Here is a 23560-nt window from a genome sequence, read left to right on the forward strand (position 1 = left end):
TAGAGGCTACTGCCCTATATACATAGTCATTTAATCACTGGTCACTTTAATAATGGAACACTCGTCGTTTTAATAATGTTTACATAATGTACTGCTTTGCCCATTTCATATGTATGTACTGTATTCTATTCTACTGTATTTTAGTCAATGCCACTTTGACTTTGCTCACCCTAATATTTATATACAGTACCAGTCAAAAGTTTGGACACACCTACTTATTCCAGGGTTTTTCTTTATTTTTACCATATTCTACATTGTAGAATAATAGTGAAGACATCAAAACTATGAAATAACACACATGGAATCATGTAGTAACCAAAAAAGTGTTAAACAAATCAAAATATATTTGAGATTCTTCAACAGCTTTGCACACTCTTGGCATTCTCTCAACCAGCTTCACCTGGAATGCTTTTCTAACAGTCTTGAAGGAGTTCGCACATGCTGAGCACTTGTTGGCTGCTTTTCCTTCACTCTGCAGTCCAACTCATCCCAAACCATCTCAATTGGGTTGAGGTCAGGTAATTGTGGAGGCCAGGTCATGTGATGCAGCACTCCATCACTCTCCTTCTTGGTCAAATAGCCCTTACGCAGCCTGGAGGTGTGTTGGGTCATTGTTTTGTTGAAAAACAAATGAGAGTTCCACAAAGCACAAACCAGATGGAAAGGCATATCATATTTCTCTTTGCTTATTTGAGCTGTTCTTACCATAATATGGACTTGGTCTTTTATGAAACAGGGCTATCTTCTGTATACCAACCCTACATTGTCACAACACAACTGATTGGCTCAAACGCATTTAGAAGGAAAGAAATTCCACAAACTTTTAACAAGGCACACCTGTTAATTAAAATGCATTACAGGTGACTTCCTCATGAAGCTGGTTGAGAGAATGCCAAGAGTGTGCAAAACTGTCATCAAGGCAAAGGGTGGCTACTTTGAAGAATCTCGAATATAAAACGTATTTTGACTTGTTTAACACTTTTTTGGGTTCCTACATGATTCCATTATGTGTGATTTCATAATTTTAATGTCTTCGCTATTATTCTACAACGTAGAAAATAGTAAAAATAAAGAACTCATTGACTGAGTAGGTGTTTCACAACTTTTGACTGGTACTGTATTTCTTAATTCCATTTTACTTTAGATTTGTCTATATTGTTGTGAATTGTTAGATACTACTGCACTTTGGAACTAGGAACACAAGCATTTCGCTACACACGCAATAACATTGCTAAATATATGTATGTTACCAATAAAATTTGATTTACGATAAAACAAATAGGCATGCTGTATCCGGCCTCACACTCCAGTACAGTAGGTGGCGGTGTATGTAACTTTCAGTTGGTTGCAATCCGGCAATAGAAATGTTAAGAAGAACACGATCCAAGGACAGACAGTCACTGAGCCTCAGCCAAGAATGCACCCTCAGGATTACACAGGCATCAGAGCTATAAATATATTCCCAGCCTCTCAGAGAAAATAGTCACGAGAGTGTTGTTGATTTCTTTCATATGTTCTTTAAACCCGACTGATTTTATGTCATTGTGTCCCACATGTAGGCATGTATTTTTTCCAATTCATTACTTTTGTTCATGTACTGTTGATGCAGTGTCTTAAAACCTTGATTCATTGTGTCTGGATTCCTACTAATTGTTAGAATAATTTCTTGGTATTAGAAATGGACAAATAATTAAAAGGTAGATTATTTGTTAATTCCCTAGAAACTTCTATTACAGTGGGCAGATTCGATTATGCTAAACCGCGGGGCACCGGTCTATGGCCCGTGATGTGAACGGGCAAAAGTGGTGAGGGAGGATCGCCTTGTTCATGTTGTCAGCCAGGCAGCATGGTGTATTGTCCAGAAACATATATTTTTCATAAAATATATGCTTGAATTTTCATTGGGAAGGTAGATAAAGCGGTTTTTGCATGTGAAAATACAGAATCCTACACATTATTCCACGTGGTTAATTTAGTGACTTGTTTTCAGCCAACTTCGCCGTTGGTTATGAACGGGGCACATGGCTCATGCGCCCGGTTCCAAAACGAATGCGATCAACTTTCACCTGGTGTAAAACATGTCTAACCCGGCGCCCGAGCCTGATTAATCGAATCCCCTTGGTTTGGGTCCCCGCCTTGAATAATATAACTGTCCAATGGGTGTCATCGATGGAGACACGGAAGTGACGCAATTTTTGAATATTAATTTACTTTCTGTCTTCCACTTAGCTGGCGAGTTTTTCAGAATTGGTCCTGGTACTTAAATCCACTTTTGGCTTCATTTGCAAGGCAACCCAACTCGGCCTGGAAGGTAAGCAAAGACTTCAGTGCTTGGTGTGGAAGCGTTATGCCAACGATAAGGTAAGTTAGTTTGTTAACGATCCACAGATGGCCTTGTTTACATGCCAATCCCCGGGTTAGCGTGTGAGAGATGCGGCGGCTCGGGGGATCAGCCACTCGTTATGTATCAGTTCTGGTGAATTCCGGGGTGGAACAATGGAACCGCTGTTGATCTACGTTGCCTATGTCTCGGATAGCGTATTTTATTGATTATTAAAATAATTATTTGGAAAACTACTATTGTGGTAACCTATACTTTATTGCTAGCTATGTTAACTAACGTTAGCTCGCCAAACGTTAGCGCTGAGAAATTGGCTAAGCAAACCCAGCTACTAGCCAGTCATGTTTGTGTATTCGGCCAGAACCCACCTCATTTGATATATTACACTATACACACCTAACTACGTCTATGATATCGTGTATGCATAAGTCCCTATTTATAGCATGTAGGGAATGCAAACAAGCATCTAGCACTGACCTGGGGGCCAGGTCAATATTGCAAGTCACATATCAAACTCCTGGCTGCCTACTGCGGTGATCCATGGCTTTATGTTCATGCCACAAAGTCCATCACAAACCGTAGGACAGGAGCAGACATCCGAAATAGACCGACAATCGCCACACCGCCTACTACGTGGAAATATTTTTGGGGTGGAATGCAAGAAGTCACTATAGGTGCCTGAATATTCACGTTTTTCTTATTAGGACTAGATGGTATGTCACGCGGCTGCTCCTGTGCCTACTGTCCTACCGCCATGTCAGTAGGGGAAAACATCGTCATGTAATCCTTTAAACCGATGCATTAAGCCGCTTCCCGTGCTTTGTATCCCACACCTGTTATCATATTGTTTGTCAAATATACAACTAGAAGAAAGCAAAGTCCCAGGGGTAATGGGAGATATCTGTGCTTTCCCGATCTTTCTGAAGCTTTGGTGCGAGTCACTTATTAGAGATCGACAAGTGGCTGGGTATTGGAGCAGACCTTTCTGTCTAGTGCAGAGAGACCTTGACTTTATGGCAGACGACTGAACATCACACCGTGTCCCTGACCCGTTCTTCTGTATCATACAACTTGTCCATATAAATATCCTCAGACTCAACCGTTGGCAAGTAGATTTTCTTCTGTACCATTTTATACCCCCCCCCCTCATCCTCAAGTTCTTTGTCTCCTTTCAGAGCATCCACCTCGACTGTTCCTCATGAAAGACGGGGAGTGTAACTTCTTCTGCTTCTTCCGCTGCTGCTGAGCGGTGTTGGGCTAGCTTGTGGAGCCGTTCTCTCTGGGCTCTGTAGTTCCCCAGGTGGTTCCGACGGCCAGAGAGCCAGTCCCAGAGAGTGAGGGCGTCTCTGCCGGCGAATGTCTGTGGACATGAACACCAATGAGGATGACCTCGGGGTCAACTCTGAGGATGATGACGGGGGGGATGACGACGACCAGGGGGACATAGCCGACTACTATGAAGGCGTGGCCGGAGACATGGAGCAGCAGGGGTCCGACTCGTTCGACCCAGAGGAGTACCAGTTCACCTGCCTCGACTACAGGGAGAGTCAGAAGGTGCTCTGCGACGAGGTCAACAGTATCGCCGCCATCCTTAAGGTTTGTTTTGGGCTAGTTTTAGGGGTAATTGAGGTAGATTTTTACCATTAACCACATCTAGTGTCCATTACCATAACCTCAATCTTAACTATAACTAGTAGGGGTGTGAAAATATCTGAGTTGGGTTAGGGGCCATACATTCATTCTCATGGGGGGGGTGGGGCTGTGTGTTAACCTAAATTGAATGGGGAACCGAAATATCAGACCATATCTGTGGCACGGTCATATGATATCTAGTTATGAGGTGCTTATCTTTCCAGTCTCAGTAGTTATCAGTTTAACAAAGTAATCAATGAAAGTACTTGAATGGTCTGCTTCTGCCTCCTGAGAACAGTTGTGTTCATAATATGCTTCTCTGTCCTCTCTCTGGACAGGTTTTACCTGCTGTAGCCAAACTTGTCCTTGTGCACTTTCACTGGCAAGTGTCACAAATACTGGACAGGTAAACACAAGAGTTCAGTCCTACTCACTCATATTTTCATACACTATGCAAATATTCTGATAAACTGGTTCGAATATGACTTCTGGTGCCCTGGTTTTGCCTTTTTTAGATACAAATCAAGTTCATCTCAGTTGCTGTCTGACGCCCAGGTCCAGCCCAGCAGCACCTGCAGATCAGTTCCCGTAAGTACTAAGAATGCTCTCTTTCTATGGAGTCTGTTTGTAATGTATTTGGGTGAAGTTCAAGGTTCTGTCTGGATAGGTACAGGGACTCTATGTTCTAGTTGTGTAGGTGGTCTGAACTGTCACTGACCAGATTTGGCCATTGGGCCACCATTTGACTATCATGTTTTCTTTCGGTCCTCAGACACCTCAGTCCCTCCAGTGTGGGGTGTGTCTGCAGCTGGTTCGGAGGGACACCCTGCTCGCGCTGCCCTGTCAGCACTCCTTCTGCAAAGGATGCTGGGAGCAGCATTGCACTGTACTTGTCAAAGATGGGATGGGAGTGGGTAAGCAGTGCTGCTAGGGCTGATGCGACCTGTCAGTGTGTTGAGGTCAGCAGCTTGTTTCTTTGAGAATAGTGACATGAGAGGCTTTGAAGATGAACCCCGGTGACAATTATTTGATAGCCTTTACTTGCAATGATATTCCGATGTCTGTACCTTGGATGTTTTCACTTTAAATTTGTCTCGTATATAAAAAAAGAAATATGCATTTGAAATCATGTGTTTCTCCAGATATTTTTTTATGCTCAGGGTGTATGCTTAAAATGGCCGGTCTTTCTGCGTGCAGGCATCTCCTGTATGGCTCAGGACTGTTCCCTCCAAATGCCAGAAGACTTTGTGCTCTCGCTGCTGTCTGGTGAGGAGCTGAAGGACAAATATAGACGCTACCTCTTCAGGGACTATGTGGAGGTACGAGTCTCAGCCTGTCCTTCTGGTGGTCTGTCTGGCTGCTTGTCGTCGTTTCCCTTGGTCTGTCTGTCCCTCTTTCTATTGGTCTGTCGGGTCCCCTCCCTCTTCGCCCGTCGGTCCCCTCCCTGCCTTTCTGTTTCTCCCTGCAGCTTTTGTTCTTGAACAGCAAACGGTGAAATTGCACTGCCAGCATACTGTTAATAAAAGGAAACTATCGGCCTCTTAATGTCCGTCTTTCAGCCAGTGTGCATATTTGTCAGGACCTGCCAAGCTATTGAAGGTCTCTGTAGCTGTTGGTAAGGCCCGGTGTCTTGGCTGGTTTACAGTGGGTCTAACTACATCTGTAGACGGTGATATGTCTGCAGTAAAATCATGAGAAATTATATAAACGCGAAAAGTGTTTACATGACATCAGCAGCCTGGATGGTCCAAATAGCATACCTGCTCTATTTTAATATCCATCAACACATCTGTTAAAATATTTTAAGGATGTCAGTCCAGCATGCCAGGCAACTAAAATGAGCTACCGAGCGGTATTTTGGTTTGCTCGCTTGGTAACATTTTGACTGTAGCTGACTTTTGTTCATTAAAGTGAACGTGTTACAGAATCATTATTTACAAGGCAATGTGGTGTTAAAAATAGCCTGTTTACATTTCTAAGTGTGACAATTAAAGCAGTGCATTCTTTGAGAGATGTAGAACTTCTAGAAGCTGAAAGGTGAGCCTTTTAAAGGTCTCTGCGACAAGGAAACCGACAGGCGCATTAGCAGTCGTCAGAGTCGGACTGAGTATAAATTAAGTTTAGTTCTGACCAAGGACACTTGACGCATTTGAATGGTCCACAGACATGTTGATAGACTGGACTGAACAAGCCTCTTCTCTCTCTTCAGAGCCACTTCCAGTTGCAGCTGTGTCCAGGGGCAGACTGCCCCATCGTCATCCAAGTGCAGGAGCCACGGGCCCGCAGAGTACAGTGCATCCACTGCAATGAGGTCTTCTGGTAAGACCGACGCCAGCCCATACAACTCTTACACCCAGATCAGTACACAAGTTCTTAGAGTCATGTGTATCATGTCAGATAAACATATGGTCATGTCATTTGACTCCCTGCGGATGCCCTTAACTATTTATCTCTACTGTCTCAGTTTCAAATGCCGGGCCATGTACCACGCCCCAACAGACTGCCCGACTGTCCGAAGGTGGCTGACCAAATGTGCAGACGATTCCGAGACGGCCAACTACATCAGTGCCCACACTAAAGATGTGAGACGGGCCACACACTCGCACACACAATGAAATTAGGTGTGGTTTTCCAACATTCTCCTTTGCTTTTGTCTGTAATGTCGAATGACCCCCCCCCTTTATTTCCTTCTCTTCCCCCCAGTGTCCCAAGTGCAATATCTGCATTGAGAAGAACGGGGGCTGCAATCACATGGTGAGTGGTAATGGAATCTGCATCATCTGGGTTGTGCCGGCAATCAGCACATTGTCATTCGTTTTTTTTTTAATCTCTGGAGCTTTTCTACTAAGGTCTACTTTTTTACTTCAGCTTCTTTAAGTGTCTGACATTTGTTTCCCCTCTGTTTCAGCAATGCTCCAAGTGCAAACACGGTGTGTATCTGTTACACGGCTTCTTACAGCTCAACACCAAATGAGTCTTTTTACCCATCAATTTACCCCCCAACGTTCTGCTGATTTAACGGGCTCAAGCCGTATGCAAACCCATTTGACATTGAGCTCGCCTTGTTTTTTTTCCGTTAATGTCATCTGTATGTGTGTAGACTTCTGCTGGATGTGTCTGGGGGACTGGAAGACCCATGGCAGTGAGTACTATGAGTGCAGTCGCTATAAGGAGAACCCAGACATCGTCAACCAGAGCCAGCAGGCACAGGCCAGAGAGGCCCTCAAGAAATACCTTTTCTACTTTGAGAGGGTGAGATGAATACGAAACACTAACATGATACTATCACTGACGGATACATAACTTTTGTGCACACTGAGTTTTGTATGGAATTCAGTGAACCGTTCAGCTGTGTCATGTGACATGAACTACATCAAACACCTATGCGTTGCCAGAGTAACGGTGTCAATCAGGTGGTTTGTCTACCTCGTAGCATTATACCGCTTTCAGTACATGTGATGTAAACCAGCGCCATACATTAAAAATGAACAATCATTATATTAATACATGCGGTGGACTTTATAGGATAGTACACGCGTTCCTCAGTCAAGCCAACTTCCACAGAGGTAGTCTGCATGTCCATCTCTGGTACTTTTAGATTATGGCAACTGTCTCTCGTGTGTGTCAAATTCCGCTCATGTTCAACTCTTTGAGTGTTATAGAAGCAAAGACACCATGTCAAATGAACACAGATCTTTGTCAGAATCACCCAGAATTGTGTTTCTTGAATGTGTCTGCTCTGACTCTTTCTCCAGTCCTGACTGTTTTGTGTTCTTCAGTGGGAGAACCACAATAAGAGTCTCCAGCTGGAGGCTCAGACGTACCAGCGGATCCAGGAGAAGATCCAAGAGCGGGTGATGAACAACCTGGGCACCTGGATAGACTGGCAGTACATGCAGAACGCTGCTAAGCTTCTGGCCAAGGTACTTACGTTCCCCTGCAAAAGGACCAAACGCACACATTAAAACACTCATGTATAGGGCTTTTCACACATGTTACCTGAGAGGTGCCAAACCAAGTGTGTAAATCTGATCCGGCGCAGTTTGGTTCCGCTCGGCATAATGGTGTGAAAGGGTTATCAGGTTACTTATTTGACCTACTGCTCCTTGAACCAATGGCAAGTCGTACTGATCTCTAATCTGCCTGTCCCACAGTGTCGCTACACTCTGCAGTATACTTACCCCTACGCCTACTACATGGAGTCTGGTCCGCGTAAAAAACTGGTGAGTGTCTGTCTGGTATAAGCTACCGCATTCTGTCAGTGGTGGGGAAGGACCCAACTGTCTTGAGTAAAAGTAAAGATACTTGAATAGAAAATGACTCTTGTGAAAGCCACCCAGGACAAAATACTACTTCGGTAAAATTAACACGAATTTGGTTTTAAATATACTTAAGAATCAAAAGTAAATGTAATTGCTACAATGTATCAAAAGTGAAACATATTTTCAAATCCCTTGTATTAAGGAAAGCCAGGGTCACACCAACACTCAGACATTTATAATTGGAGCATGTGTGTTTAGTGAGTCTGCCAGATCAGAGGCTGTAGGGATGACCAGGTATGTTCTCTTGATAACTGTGTCAATTGGACCGTTTTCCTGTCCTGCTAAGCATTCAAAATGTTAGTGCTTTTGGGTGTAGGGGACAATGTATAGAATAAAAAGTCAATTTTATTCAGTGACATAAAAGTTATCTAAAATATAAATAAGTAGTATTTTTTTTAAGTACTTCACACTACTGCATTCCATTAATATACATTGAACAAAAATATAAACTCAACATGTAAAGTACCGCTCATGAGCTGATACAAAAAGATCCAAGAAATTGTCCATACGCACAAAGCTTTTTCTCATTTTGTGCACACATTTGTTTGAATCCTTGTAAGTGAGCATTTCTCCTTTGCCAACAATCATCCACCTGACTGGTGTGGCATCATTACACAGGTGCACCTTGTGCTGGGGACAAAAGGCCACTCTAAAACATGCAGATACTTTGAGAAGTGTATAATTTGCATGCTGACTGCAGGAATGCCCACCAGAGCTGTTGCCAGAGAATTGAATGGTGATTTCTCTACCATAAGCCACCAACGTCATTTTAGAGAATTTGGCACTAAGTCAAACCGCAGACAACGTGTGGGTGAGCTGTTTGCTGATGTCGACGTTGTGAACAGTGCCCCATGATGGCAGTGGGGTTATGGCATGGGCAGGCATAAGCTACTGACAACAAACGGATGCATATTGTAATTGACAGATTTTTTTTTTTTTTTGCAAAGCACAGTCTGCTAATAACATTTGCAAGGGGGTTATAATCATTCACTCAATGTTTGCGGTCCGCAAAGATGCCATTGACTCAAATTGATGAGATTAATTTACGGGGCGTGTGCTGCAAGTTAATTGAACTTTTAGAAAATAAACAAAAATAAACATGCTGTCTATAATGAACAAGTAGCCTAATGAATGCATTTTGTCCTATTCAGTTTGAATACCAGCAAGCCCAGCTGGAAGCGGAGATTGAGAACCTGTCCTGGAAGGTGGAGCGAGCAGACAGCTACGAGAGTGGGATCGAGGGGGAGCTGAGTGCTAATGACAGAGGGGTAAGGAACAGGGGGAAGATGTGAATGAAAAGGGGGGGCGGGGGGGGTTAAGATTAAGACTTCCATTGGCCGGGAGCACGGGAGTTGCCGGTTAATGGCACGCCTTGGGAAATCAGAAAGGACCCCTGAAATATGTACGTCCTTAGGCACTGTATTAGTTTTAGACTCTGAACAATTGAAATTCTTCCACTCGCTCTCTTTTAGGATCTGGAGAATCAGATGCACATTGCTGAGCAGAGGAGACGCACGCTGCTGAAAGATTTCCACGACACCTGAAGTCTCCAGACTACTGCGAAGCACCAGCAGCTCCCTGACTCCTTCGCTTCCTTCACTTTCCATCCCTTTGTCTACGGCTCCGCACACTCATCCCTCCCTTGTTAAGCGCTCTTTGTGTCTGCTACAGGGTCCCAGAATGGTGTGGCTGTATCCCTCGTCCCATTTAGATGTCAGGAACGCCACATTCAAACACACTAAACATGAAATGAGAGGGCATGCGCACACACACACCGTGAACACAAACATGCTTTAATACTCTGCCAAAAAAAAGAAACCTTAATTCTCCCACCATCCCTCTACCTGTTTGTTCTTTTTTTTCTTCTCACATTGTTCACCTTTTTCTGTAAATTGATAGTTCGTAAAAAAAAACATTAAAAGAAATGCTGTAATTTTCAACGGTTGTACAGAAATAGTTACTGAGTTTTTAAACCAGGTGTAGTCTCTTGTGTTCATTATCACACATGAAGGACAATGCCCGTGAGAGCAGAAAGGAAGTGGCATCCATGCTATGTGGTTGTCAATGGGTTGACCCAGATCTTCCAGTCGGATCTTTTATCAGTTCACCTTCATGCTCAATCAGTATACACTTAACTTTAGGACTTTCATGCTACTCCGATACAGGTCAGACTTTGTTAGACAGGCAGCCCAATTCTGGTACCCCCCCCCCCCCAACTCAATTTGTAGTTTTCACCACATCTGAGCTTATCTTATTGGCCAAAGACCATTTAGTATAAAATAAAATAAAAAAATATATATTTATATCTGAATGGGGCTTTCTGTCTAAATGCAGCCATACTGAACACTTCAGACGTGTTAATGTGACAACCTCTGACCGTTGAACACAAAGGCCTCCACATTGCATTATTTTTTTACACGGCCTCTTAAGAGCTGCAGTGTAGTCGTTGCTTATTCAGGTCAGCCTGCTAGGCCCAAATATAGGCTGCATGGTGTGCCAGCTATATTAATAACTTGTAATGCTGTCTCCTTTTATGTGTGCCACTTTACTAGTGGGCGGTCCTAATACTTAAATAGGGGATGACAGAAATCAACACCTGCAAGGGTTTTCCAGCGTATGGGAGAGTTAGTACCTGTCCCGGAAATGACGTGTGACTTTTATGCCAGCAGCATTTCACCTTGCATGCCACTGCTGGTTTACCTTAGAAGCTAAGCAGGGTTGGTCCCTGGATGGGAGACCAGAAGCTGCTGGAACTGGTGTTGGAGATCCAGTAGGAGCACTCTTTCCTCTCGTTGAATAAAAAAACATCCCACGGCAGTGCTTTGGGACATTGCCCTGTGTAGGGTGCGGTGTTTCTGATGGAATTTTAACTGGGTGGTCACTGAAGATCCCCATGCCACTTATCCTAAGAGTTTGGGTATTAACTCTGTCCTGGCTAAATTCCCATTCTGGCCTTCAAACCATCATGGTATCAATAATCCCCATCTTCCAACTGGGTCATTAATCTCCCCTGTAAATTTTCTCCAGGTCATTGCTGAAAATTAGTTCTCCGTCAACTTACTATTAAAATAAAGGTTGTCACTCCACCCACCTGCTGGTTTCAATCCGCAATAACCACAAAGGACTTTCAAGACGATCAGAAACAAATAGGCCACAACAGCCTCAACCACTCTCATAAAATAGGATAACACGACACAGGTTCATATCCCACCTGGCCAGCCACATAAACCACAGATCACGTTATTCACTGTAAAACCTCCAAACATAAAAACTGGTCGGACCTGACCAACTTAGAGCCGACCTTCCTCAAATATGAGCTATGGCAAAATGTGTAGAATAGCAGGAATTGTGCTTTAAAATCGCAAGCTCCATGCAGCTCTCAGGAACTTGATTGGCTCATGAAAATAAACACATTATAGGGGGTCCTAACCCGGGGGCTCAAGTTTGAAAACCCTTGAACCAGAGCGCAGAATCTATCTCCATACTTTCCATCCCACTCCAGCGCGGTAGGTGGCGGTAAAGCACCAAATATTGGTATCACACCGCCATAAAACCCCAAAGAATAAGAAAAAGGTTGTCAGACGAAAACGTGTGGGACCAGAGGTATCTCCAGACAGGACAGGAGCTTGATAACGTTGAAGGCCGAAGAATAGAGGGCATTTCGGTAGATGTTCTACAGTCGTGAATGCATTACATGTCATTTTTATAACCAGGAAAGGATCTTCTTGACAAGAGACAGAGCGCACGGTCGCACCACGCGAAAGCTGACTGACAGATCGCCGGTCGTAAACTGACGTTAGGAGTGGAGCGAAGAAACGAAGAAAGTTATCGGTCTCTTGGGCCGTTGTCTGTTTAGCACCAACGTGACTAATAAAACACTAACGTAGATACATAAATTGTATAATGGCGGACTACCTGATCAGTGGACAGACTGGTTACGTGCCCGATGATGGACTCAGCGGGCAGCAACTCTTCAACTGCGGGGACGGCCTTACCTACAAGTAATTATTGACGTTTGGCAGTCACATGGCTGCTTGTTGAAATCCATTGCAATTCTCTTGAGTTAACCTGGATAACCTTTGTAGCTAGCTAGTAACCAGAGCCGTATATTTCGTCGTTGACACATTAGCGACACTATTATTTGTGCAAGCAGGGGCTTTTAGTCATTGCATTACATGCTATTCTTTCTACATGGCCGTGGGTCTACCGACTCAGGTTTCCCGAGTTAAGTAACAGTTTTATTTTTGGGACTGACTCAAATCGAGCAAAAATAGTACCTGAAAGAAGTAAATGGATATTTGAGGTTCTGGAATAGGCCTGGCTATATTCAGCTATGCATGCCTGTGATTTGAACGTTCCTCTTATCACCCAGAGGGTCTGTTCATGAATAATAAGCCTACTTTCAGTGTCTGTTATTAAACATATATACACACACGACAACAACTCAAGTTTGCAGTCGGTAGCCTAGTTTTCCAGAAGTTGAGTTAGGAATAACAGGGTAGCCTAGTGGTTAGAGCGTTGGACCGGAAGGTTGCGAGTTCAAACCCCCGAGCTGGCAAGGTACAAATCTGTCGTTCTGGCCCTGAACAGGCAGTTAACCCACTGTTCCTAGGCCGTCATTGAAAATAAGAATTTGTTCTTAACTGACCTGCCTGGTTAAATAAAGGTAAAATAAAAAATGACATTCCTCGTGTGACAATGTAACTAATTATGACACCCTGAAGGCACCACCTCCATGTCAAGCAAGATATTATAGAATATGATTGTGTTGGCATGAACAGTAGGTAATTGTTTGGCAGAAGTATAAGTCTATTTGTCACAGTGCCTCATCTCTTGTCTACTCTTCAGTGGAGATACCATCTCAAAGTAGTCTCCTAGAAACATGGGCCTACATAGTACTGGTATACTTCAAAGTGAAGGTGCTTGTGCAACAACATGTTTCGACGTCTCAACCCGTTAGTACCAGACAGACGGTGTGGCTTGGAAACATATGTTTTTGTAATAATATTTGCGCCATTTGCCAGATTATTTTATCCAAAGTGACTTAGTCATACTTGCATCACTTCCCGGGACCTTCAGGAATGTGTTGACAAGTCAGCGCTAACGTGTAGGAACACAGGACACTGTTTTGCCTGCTCGTCACGTGCATCCGATATCAGTTAGTCCCTCGTCATGTTCCGGATAGCTCAATTTGCTCAGATGATCAAACGCTGAACTTTTGCAGTCCCACTCAAGTCCTGTCGAAAAGATATCGTAGAATTTGATTTAAAAAACGATTGGATAGAATATGACTTTATTAACCAGCTGAAGAAGGAAATTCACTTTTGGCCGACCCACTGTACATTCTGAGACACAAATGTGTGAAATTGCATATCTGTGAGAATCATTGTTAGATTGTATGCAGCATGTGAAGCCTGTCCCTGCTCTCTCTTTCTCTCTCTCTCTTCCTATCCTCTCCTCTCTCTCTCTTTTCTCTCTCTCTCTCTCTCTCTCTCTCTCTCTCTCTCTCTCTTTCTCTCAGTGACTTCCTGATTCTCCCAGGGTACATTGACTTCACATCGGAACAGGTGGTGAGTGGAACCCTTAGGGCTTCTGACCCTCCATGACCTGGTGTCATATTCATTAGTGGACACCATAGCAAAACATTTTGCAATGTTTCTTATTGGATAAGTTCAGGTCATCCCTTTTTTCAGTCAGTTTTCTTCCGTTTGTTGCCGAGTGAATGCGACCGAAGATTCCATTTAAGATTACAAGGAAGACCTTCCCATTGTAGTCTTGATTGGCAACCGAGCGCCGTGAAAGGTGTGTTTGTTACTACGACAGGTGTTCGTTACAAGTAGTTACTTGTAGTAACTGGTTTGTGTCCTCTGCAGGATTTGACTTCAGCCCTGACCAAGCAGATCACCATGAAAACGCCTTTTGTATCCTCCCCCATGGACACCGTCACCGAGTCGGCGCTGGCCATTGCCATGGCAGTAAGTCTGCTGTGAACATACGGTACACACTTTAGCACGGTGACATAATGGAAGGTTTTAGTTAAAAGTCGACTCGGCATAACACGAAGTGAACAGCAGTGTTCGGGAAACTTTCGATCGATAAATGCAACGACATCAACGATCTTCTTCGCAGTTGTTGGCACCGTTTCCAAGGAAGCAACAAGGAATACAAAATAACATATTTGCAGTCAGACCGATCACAAGCAACAACCCCCCTATAAAACAGCTAATAGCAGAAACATCAACATCTATTGGAAAACAACCAGTACTTTCTCCCAGGGTAATGTTGAAGTGACTACAACAGCTGCAATTATGTGTCACTTACAAAACAACCATCTTAGGTTACTATTTTAAAGCCCCCCCTCCCCCCTCAGAGGCAAACATTGCAGTGGAAACATCACATAGTCTTCACTGCAAAACAAATGCCAAGAATTCACTTGAAACTAGTTGTTCTGCATAAATCCTTACAGGCAACTTCAGCTAGAGTTCATGTCTGAGGACACACATTCTCACTCACTCACTCACTCACTCACTCACTCACTCACACACACACACACACACACACACACAAAAAACTGGCAAGTGAACATGTTCTTCTAATCGTCTTACAGCTCACGGGGGGAATAGGCTTCATCCACCACAACTGCACTCCAGAGTTCCAGGCCAACGAGGTCCGCAAGGTCAAGGTGATGACCCCTACTACACGTTCTCGCACTCTTCATCTCCCTTCATATTTCTCTTCTTTTGTTACATGTGTATTTTTTGTGTGTCCGTGTGTGTGTGTCTCTGCTACTCATGTTATTGCCTGCTGTCCTTTGGTTTGGTCGTCCTTCCAACCTAGTTGGAGCTGTTTCACTGTCGTGTTCCCGCTAGAACAGGAAGCAATCATTTTCTCTCTCCTCCTATTTCATTTTTCATCTGTCGCTCATGCCCCCTGGTGTGCTTTTTAAATACCCTGTAGATTTGCAGAGCCTAATAGATACCCCTACCCTCTCTCTCTATCTCGCGCTCTCTCTCTCTCTCTCTCTCTCCCCATGTCCCTCTTTCCCCTCCCCACTTATATCCTTCCTCCTGCTACCCCATTCCTTCCTCTCGACCCCATTCCACTCTCTGCCCTCCGCCCCCCTCCCCCTTCTCCTTCCCGCCTTTCCTGCCCTCTCTCTCCCAGCGGTACGAGCAGGGTTTCATCACTGACCCGGTGGTGATGAGTCCTACAGACTGTGTGGCTGACGTGTTCCAGGCCAAGGCACGCCACGGCTTCTGCGGCATCCCCATCACAGACAGCGGCCACATGGGCGGGCACCTCGTTGGCATCATCTCCTCGCGGGACATTGACTTCCTGAAGGAGGAGGAGCACATCCTGCCACTCAACGAGGTGGGTGTGGCTCAACGCGTATCACAGTGTTTTTCCATCTGTATAACTGTTCAGTGGACTTCCCTGCCACTCTCGTGACACGCGTCCGAAGGTACATGCTAATCGTCTTTTGTTTTCTCCTTCCTTCACCACTACAGGTGATGACGAAGCTTGAGGACCTTGTCGTAGCTCCAGCTGGAGTGACACTGAAAGAGGCCAATGAGATCCTGCAGAGGAGTAAGAAAGGTGAGGAGGCGGGACCTGGGGAGAAGGTTCACCGTTAAAAAAAAATATATACAAAATTGAACGAGACTGTCATATAGCCTACGTCAACATGGCCCTGTGTGTTCGAGGGCCCCGTTGTAAATGCCATGTCTCTGTGTAGGTAAGCTGCCCATAGTGAACAAGGAGGGCTGCTTGGTGTCCATCATCGCCAGGACAGACCTGAAGAAGAACAGGGACTTCCCCCTGGCCTCAAAAGACTCACGCAAACAGCTGCTGTGTGGGGCAGCCATCGGCACGCACAACGACGACAAATACAGACTGGACCTGCTGGTGCAGAGCGGCGTAGATGTGGTCGTACTAGTGGGTTCCTGGTTATTCTACCCCATCTACTTGTTATGCTCTTCATGGATACTTCCTCTATCTTTTTCTTCAGTCTGTTCTTTTAAAGGTGCAATCTGCGGTTCAAACAATAACAAAGCGGACAACCCTGCGTCTGTTTTGGTAAAAAGCGGAGGGGTGGCGTCGGAGAAATGTAACCTTTCTCAAGACTGAGCTATGGATACAAGGACTGACCATATATGATATCCAAATGATAGTTTTAACCATGTTTTGTGGCTATACCGTGTTTGTTTACAATTACAATGTTTACAAACAACTGAGTGCGATCATTAAGTACGAACAATGATGTGTATGGGGTGCGATAGTTGAATAAGTTACATTATTCAAGAATCAATATGTGTGTGTGTACATATAATTAATTAAGTCTAAAGATCGCTGTAGCAATCACAGATTGCCCCTTTATTGTTGCTCTCGTTCATTCAGGACTCCTCTCAAGGGAACTCGATCTTCCAAATCAACATGATTAAGTACATCAAAGAGAAATACCCACAGCTTCAGGTCATTGGAGGCAATGGTGAGTGTTACACACAAATATATATATATATATATATTATATCACACACACACAGAAAGAGCGAGCAAGAAATGCTGTGTTCTCAGAATTGCCCTCATTTCATGATTGCACTGCACCTGCCTGTGACATTGTTGATCTCTGTCTCCCCCTGTCTGTCTCAGTGGTAACTGCAGCCCAGGCCAAGAACCTGATCGACGCCGGGGTGGACGGCCTGCGAGTGGGCATGGGCAGTGGCTCCATCTGCATCACACAGGAAGGTGAGTCCGACCAATGGCAGACTGCCTAGCTCCCGCTCACCCGCGGCAGCTGTAACCCAATCGGGAGCCTCCAATCTGGCCACCTTTCCGCTAACAACAGAAATCGCCCTTTCTTCAACTGTAAGATTCTGTACAAAGGGTCCCATCCATAACAGGGTTCGTTCTAGGTTCTTTCTTTCTCCCTCACTGGCTGTAGAGAATGCTGAAGGGTTTGGCAGAATCAATTTGTGCTGCCATGCTACATTCTAATACAGGCCATTAAGACCACCTGCTGAAGGACTGTGTGGAGTGTGGAACATCCTCAAACTTCAGCCAAACCGCTTCAGATCAAAACTCTGAAAACAGACAAAAAAAACAATGGACTTTCTCAAGAGGGCACGTCTTTTATAAATCACGCGCAACTCCCCCTATCAATTGTCAGTCTTACCCTCTATTTTCTGTTTCTCTTTCACCTAATCCTCCCCTCTCTCTCTCTCTCTCTCTCTCTCTCTCTCTCTCTGTTCTATCTTTCATGATCTGTTTTTGGTTTGTATTATTTTCGATCTATCTCTTCCTTTATCACCTCCTTGTCTCGGTATCCGTCTGTCTCTCTTTTTGTTCCCCTCTCTTACCCACCACCTCCATTTCATGTTTCGTTGTGTGTGGACCTCTGCTCTCTTGGTTTCACACTGCCTGTGATGTCTGTCTCTCTAGCGCCTCTCAGTGTTGCTCCTGGTATAAATCTCCACAGCCCCAAAACCCCAACTACTGTAACGGGATACTGCAGTAAGTCCCTTCCACCAGCCCCCCTGCCCTGCGCAGGGCATTTTTCTCTCTAATTGGCTCCACTACCACACTCTGCCCGCCCACCCCCCCTTCACAGCCTGTCTGCATTGGTTGGTTAACGGCTCTGCATCAGTAGAAGTAGTAGCTAAGCTGGCCTTGGGGGTTTTGAATGCTTGTCCTTTTGTCCTTGACTAATCTGTCAGTGTGACATCACACCGCCCCTTGTCTCGACATGCGCGACATCCCGGTCATTATGAAACGTGCCGTACGTTGGAAATCAAATAGGACTTTATTCGTCACATGGTTGGAAAAAAACAACGGGTGTGGAGACTTAACGGTGAAAGGCGGGCCCTTCCCGACAACGCAGAGAGAAAGAAAATAGAGAAATGATTTGAACGTTTAACACGTAATAATAATAAATATACAATGAGTAACAATAACACAGGGTACTAAGTACTGAGTTAATGTGCAGGGGTACGAGGTAATTGAGGTAGATATGCACATACGGTGTAACTGGGAATAAAGTGAGCGTTTTTAATAAACAGTAGCAGCAGCATATTTGAGTAGTCACAGCTACTGCGAATAGGGTCCATGTAGATGGTCCGGGGAACTATTTAACTAACTGTTTAGTTGTCTTACGGTTTTGGGGGTAGAAGGTGTATGATGAAGAGTATTTTAGTAGTGTGATTGACAGTCTCAGACGACACGGTGTCGGTCATTTAGGCCGTTCACCTTCCCTCTGAAACAAGCTGAACCGGAATAGGTTTCAATGTCTTTAGCAATACCAATTACTACAGGTTCAATTACAGGTTCAATTACAGGTCCAGTTACGACAGTTTCAGCATTCTGCACCTGTTAAAGGTTTTTCTCCATTGAGAATCATCAACCTGTGTGTGTGTGTGTGTGTGTGTGTGTGTGTGTGTGTGTCCATGGATTGGATTTAACCACATTTTCCCTGTCAGCTAGACATCAACGTATGGTCATGTTTTCATATAGGAGTGAGGATCGAGCCCTTGGCTCCAGATTAGACTGGTTGTTGTTGCGCGTGAAGGAATCTATGCACAGTATGTCATTGTTTCTTACACCCCATTCACATGTAACAGTCATTGACTTAACAATACTGTAACTTATACTGTAAACCCAACCTGTAATTTAGGATTTACTATCTGGTTGTTCATAATAAGATTGTTCCTTTGAGAGGGGATGAAGATGCACTTCTTCAAATGCTTTCTGGTAGTCCTGCTTTGCAATTGAATCAATTTTTATTCAGTTTATTTATGGGAATTATTTCCTCAATTTCATTATAGTCCCAGTTAGCTAATGGGACTAGAATCAATCACACACAAAAAAAAAGGTGAGTGCGAAGCTAAAATAATGTTTTCCACTTTCTCAACTTCCTCCTTTGATGTTGGCTTCAGGCATAGTAATTAACTCATTTCAGAGTAAGAGTTAATCAAAAAATTCTCGGGCCGAACTGACGGTTGGTTAACGGGATTCATTGAAACTTGGGCTCCCCGAGGGGCACAGAGGTCTAAGGCACTGCATATCAGTGCTAGAGGCGTCACTATAGTACCTGGTTCGAGTCCCAGCTGTATCACATCCGGCCGTGATTGGGAGTCCCATAGGGCGGCGCATAATTGGCCCAGCGTCATTAGGGTTTGGCTGGAGTAGGCCGTCATTGTAAATAAGAATTAGTTCTTAACTGTCTTGCCTAGTTAAATAAAGGTTAAATGTATTTTTAAAAAATGATCTGCTAATTCTCATATTTAGTGTTAAGGGAAAAAACCCTGCAAAAATAATCAATCAATGAAGTGTATTTATAAAGCCCTTTTCGCATCAGCCGATGTCACGAAGTGCTATACAGAAACCCAGCCTAAAACCCCAAACAGCAAGCAATGCAGATGTAGAAGCACGGTGGCTAGGAAAAACTCCCTAGAAAGGCAGGAACCTAGGAAAAACCTAGAGAAAAACCTGAGGGGTGGACAGTCATCTTCTGGCTGTGCCGGGTGGAGGTTATAACAGAACATGGCCAAGATGTTCAAACGTTCATAGATGATCAGCAGGGTCAGATAATAATAATCACAGTGGTTGTAGAAGGTGCAACAGGTCAGCACCTCAGGAGTAAATGTCAGTTGGCTTTTCATAGCCGATCATTCAGAGTGAGAGACGGAGAGTGAGAGACGGAGAGTGAGAGACGGAGAGTGAGAGACGGAGAGTGAGAGACCAGGGTTCCATAGCCGCAGACAGAACAGTTGAAACTGAAGCAGCAGCATGACCAGGTGGACTGGGGACAGCAAGGAGTCATCAGGCCAGATAGTATTGAGGCATGGTCCTAGGGCTCAGGTCCTCTGAAAGAAGAGCGAGTTAGAGGGAGCATACTTAAATTCACACAGGACACTGGATAAGACAGGAGAAATACTCCAGATATAACAGACTGACCCTAGCCCCCCGACACATAAACTATTGCAGCATAATTACTAGAGGCTGAGACAGGAGGGGTCGGGAGACACTGGCCCCGTCCGACGATACCCCCGGACAGTGCCAACCAGCCAGGATATAACCCCACCCACTTTGCCAAAGCACAGCCCCCACACCACTAGAGAGATATCTTCAACCACCAACTTACTACCCTGAGACAAGGCCGAGTATAGCCCACGGAGTTCTCCCCCACGGCACGAACCCGAGGAAGATCACGTCAGTGACTCAACGCACTCAACTGCTGCACCCCTCCTAGGGACGGCATGGAAGAGCACCAGTAAGCCAGTGACTCAGCCCCTGTAATAGTTTTAGAGGCAGAGAATCCCAGTGGAAAGAGGGGAACCGGCCAGGCAGAGACAGCAAGGTCGGTTCGTCGCTCCAGTGCCTTTCCCAACACCTTCACACCAGACTACACTCAATCAGAGGACCTTCTGCAGAGATGCTTCCTGAAGAGATGCTTGTGCTTCCTGAATTTGAAACATATAAACTAAAACCATTTCTAAGGCTTCCTCGGTTTCAGTATTTATTTTTTTTCCCATGAATGTTATTTTCCCAAATAAACATCACTTCTCTAATGTAGGCTAATATTGTGTGTGTGGTTGGTCGACTGCTTGTTGAATCATGCTTTGTGAATGGGAAATCCTATCTTTCCTGTCCCATCAGCTTGCTGTGTAATCAGTTTCATAATGATTACATTTATCAGGGAAGCACAGACGATGAAATCCAATTAATTACGAGGTGATCCACTCAAGCGAGCCAAAACCATGTTTAATATACAGCAAAGCAATGAAAATATGAATTCATATTCAAGAGATACTGGTATGATGATTTTTACTTGATAAACCAGGAAATGACAACTTAAAATGGCAGGCGAGGACAGACTGTCTGCTGTGTGAGAATGCCTAGTCTGTCTCTTGACGGGGGGCAAGTGACACAAAGTAGGCCTCATGCAGGCATGAACATTGTCACTACGTGTGTGTGTTCTTTGTTCATGCCTGTCCTCCTTGTTGTCTCAGTGTTGGCGTGTGGGCGTCCCCAGGCCACCGCCGTGTACAAGGTGTCTGAGTACGCCCGTCGATTCGGGGTGCCAGTCATCGCCGATGGGGGCATCCAGACCGTGGGGCACATCGCCAAAGCCCTGGCACTTGGGGCATCTACAGGTGTGTCTCAGGCTCAAATCAAATACCCATACACATAGCATTAGCCGTTACACATGGCATTAGCCATTACACATAGCATTAGCCATTACACAAAGCATTAGCCATTACGGCAGATAACTGACTAGGTATCCCCCTAGCCGTCACACGTAGCATTAGCCATTACAGATAGCATTGGCCATGACACATAGCATTAGCCGTGACACATAGCATTAGCCGTTACAGATAGCATTAGCCATTACTTTTAGTACTTACAGGCTCAGATTTAGAGACTGACATAATAATGTACTAACACACACAAAAGGTACATTCTTTCATCTCTCCTCCCCTTGTGTCTCTCCAGTGATGATGGGCTCTCTCCTGGCTGCCACCAGCGAGGCTCCAGGTGAATACTTCTTCTCTGACGGCATTAGGCTGAAGAAATACCGAGGCATGGGCTCACTGGATGCCATGGACAAGAATCTGGGCTCCCAGACCAGATACTTCAGGTACTGAGTCATAGTTCTACTAATGCACTATTAATACGGTAAAACAAATCTTTATTATCCCTAGAATTGTATTCATTAGGCACCAAACGAAATAAAACAGACAAACAGGGAGGCACTACCTGAACTTGTCCAATAAGAAGCGCTTGTTGCTTCCCTTTGCAACATGTCTCGCTACGGTGTGCACTAATCAATTACTACGACTCAGGGGCAACTGGCTTTGCAGCAGGCAGTCGCTCAAAAGACAAATTATATATAGCTGACCCGTCCTCTCTCTCTCTCTCTCTTTCTCTCTCTCTCTCTACCTGTTTCCTCCTCCGTCTTTCTGCAGTGAGTGTGACAAGATCAAGGTGGCCCAGGGTGTGTCGGGGACGGTCCAGGACAAGGGCTCTATCCATAAGTTTATTCCCTACCTGCTGGCTGGGATCCAACACTCCTGTCAAGACATCGGATCCAAGAGCCTCACCCAGCTCAGGTACGCACAAACACAAGTCTGAATGTTTTGTCAAAGTGCACCTACTTTGATACCGGCACGTGTGTGTGTGTGAGCTTGGGGGCTCCGCGTAACACTATTTGTCTTCCCCGTGCAGAGCCATGATGTATTCTGGGGATCTGAAGTTTGAGAGGAGGTCGACTTCGGCCCAGATGGAGGGAGGAGTCCACAGCCTGCACAGGTACTTACCGCTGTGATCTAGCTAGGCGGTGTTGACTAGCCTACTGTGCTGATGTCACGGAGGCTAACATTGCAATATATTCTTTGCTTGGCGAGGGGATCTTCTTAACATCTCAGTTTCACATACCACCTGCAAGCTCCTAGATTTAAAATGGTTCCCTTTTCCAAACGAATCTCACTTCAACCTGTTTACAGGTCTTTCTGATCTCAGCATGATTCAACGTGTTGGTAATTCGTTACCAGATCATTAATCTGTTAAACCGGCTCTCCCCCCTCCCTGTCTTGCAGTTATGAGAAGTGCCTGTTCTAAAGACAAGAACAACAGTAGTGGGCTGCAGACTTGTGTTCCTCAAGCGTACGCACATGAAAGCACACACAACTACTTGACAACACTAACACAAATGTCAATTATGCCTAAACCATCAGTCTTCCCCTTCTGTTGTTCCCTGTCTATGCTGAGGGAGAGCAGAGCATGTCTGTCTTGTCTATCTGTCAGTATTGTGATGCAGTGTTTTGGTGTCAGACGCCTTCCATGTCCTACTGACGTGAATAAAGGTGAATAAAGTCAAATAAAAATGTTTTTTTTCCACACGTTTGTTTTGTTATTGTGGTCATTTGAATGGTCATCGTATCACGTTTAGAGATACAGACCTGGTTTGAAATATATGGGTATTTCTAATTTAAAAAGACATTCTCTGTCTTCAGTATTTTCAAATATGGCAGAAGTGAAATACTTCAATTTTCATAATGTTCTATAAATATCTTACTATTTGAAACTATTTTACAAATACATTATTTCAAGTACTCCTAGAACCAAACAGACCTGGGTTCAAATGCATGGGAGTATTTCAATATTTGTATTTAAAAATGCACTTCTGTGTATATTTGAGTATTTTCAAATACACACCAATAACTTCCAAGTGTATTTAAACATTCCAATATCAACTGCATGTATTTGCAAA

General features: G+C 44.5%; 2 protein-coding genes across 4 annotated transcripts; both read left to right on the forward strand.

Annotated features, from left to right (window-relative positions):
- Window positions 1-2165: 2165 nt before the first annotated feature.
- On the forward strand, window positions 2166-10235 carry arih2 (ariadne homolog 2 (Drosophila)). Its single transcript, XM_035741153.1, has 15 exons — window positions 2166-2311; window positions 3517-3937; window positions 4312-4379; window positions 4489-4561; window positions 4746-4887; window positions 5171-5292; window positions 6183-6292; window positions 6438-6555; window positions 6677-6727; window positions 6882-6903; window positions 7074-7225; window positions 7753-7896; window positions 8128-8196; window positions 9447-9563; window positions 9768-10235. Exons 2-15 carry the CDS (start codon window positions 3698-3700, stop codon window positions 9837-9839), a joined length of 1500 nt encoding a protein of 499 aa, XP_035597046.1. The 5' UTR covers window positions 2166-2311; window positions 3517-3697; the 3' UTR covers window positions 9840-10235.
- A 1612-nt stretch (window positions 10236-11847) lies between these two features.
- impdh2 (IMP (inosine 5'-monophosphate) dehydrogenase 2) lies at window positions 11848-23189 on the forward strand. 3 transcript variants are annotated; one of them, XM_035741157.2, is made up of 16 exons: window positions 12201-12296; window positions 13817-13865; window positions 13989-14097; window positions 14169-14270; window positions 14903-14977; window positions 15460-15666; window positions 15804-15891; window positions 16031-16230; window positions 16693-16783; window positions 16945-17040; window positions 17734-17805; window positions 21300-21443; window positions 21784-21928; window positions 22257-22400; window positions 22516-22599; window positions 22887-23189. In XM_035741157.2, the coding sequence occupies exons 4-16, from the start codon at window positions 14202-14204 to the stop codon at window positions 22906-22908; spliced, it is 1437 nt and encodes a 478-aa protein (XP_035597050.1). In that variant the 5' UTR covers window positions 12201-12296; window positions 13817-13865; window positions 13989-14097; window positions 14169-14201; the 3' UTR covers window positions 22909-23189. The 3 variants fall into 3 exon arrangements, with proteins under 3 accessions (XP_035597048.1, XP_035597049.1, XP_035597050.1); XM_035741155.2 differs by lacking the exon at window positions 13989-14097 and having other exon boundaries at window positions 11848-12296; XM_035741156.2 differs by lacking the exons at window positions 13989-14097; window positions 17734-17805 and having other exon boundaries at window positions 11849-12296.
- Window positions 23190-23560: the final 371 nt, after the last annotated feature.

Source organism: Oncorhynchus keta, chromosome 28 (genome assembly GCF_023373465.1).
Source record: "Oncorhynchus keta strain PuntledgeMale-10-30-2019 chromosome 28, Oket_V2, whole genome shotgun sequence".
Classification (NCBI taxonomy): Eukaryota; Metazoa; Chordata; class Actinopteri; order Salmoniformes; family Salmonidae; genus Oncorhynchus; species Oncorhynchus keta.

Excerpts from the sequence above, each read along its gene's own strand:
- arih2 (XM_035741153.1), top strand. The coding sequence starts at position 3,698 with ATGTCTGTGGACATGAACACCAATGAGGATGACCTCGGGGTCAACTCT. Across the intron at positions 7,226-7,752 it reads ACCTTTTCTACTTTGAGAGG|TGGGAGAACCACAATAAGAG; the intron begins GTGAGATGAATA and ends TGTGTTCTTCAG. Across the intron at positions 7,897-8,127 it reads CTGCTAAGCTTCTGGCCAAG|TGTCGCTACACTCTGCAGTA; the intron begins GTACTTACGTTC and ends CCTGTCCCACAG.
- impdh2 (XM_035741155.2), top strand. The coding sequence starts at position 12,199 with ATGGCGGACTACCTGATCAGTGGACAGACTGGTTACGTGCCCGATGAT. Across the intron at positions 13,866-14,168 it reads ACTTCACATCGGAACAGGTG|GATTTGACTTCAGCCCTGAC; the intron begins GTGAGTGGAACC and ends TGTCCTCTGCAG. Across the intron at positions 17,041-17,733 it reads CATCTGCATCACACAGGAAG|CGCCTCTCAGTGTTGCTCCT; the intron begins GTGAGTCCGACC and ends CTGTCTCTCTAG.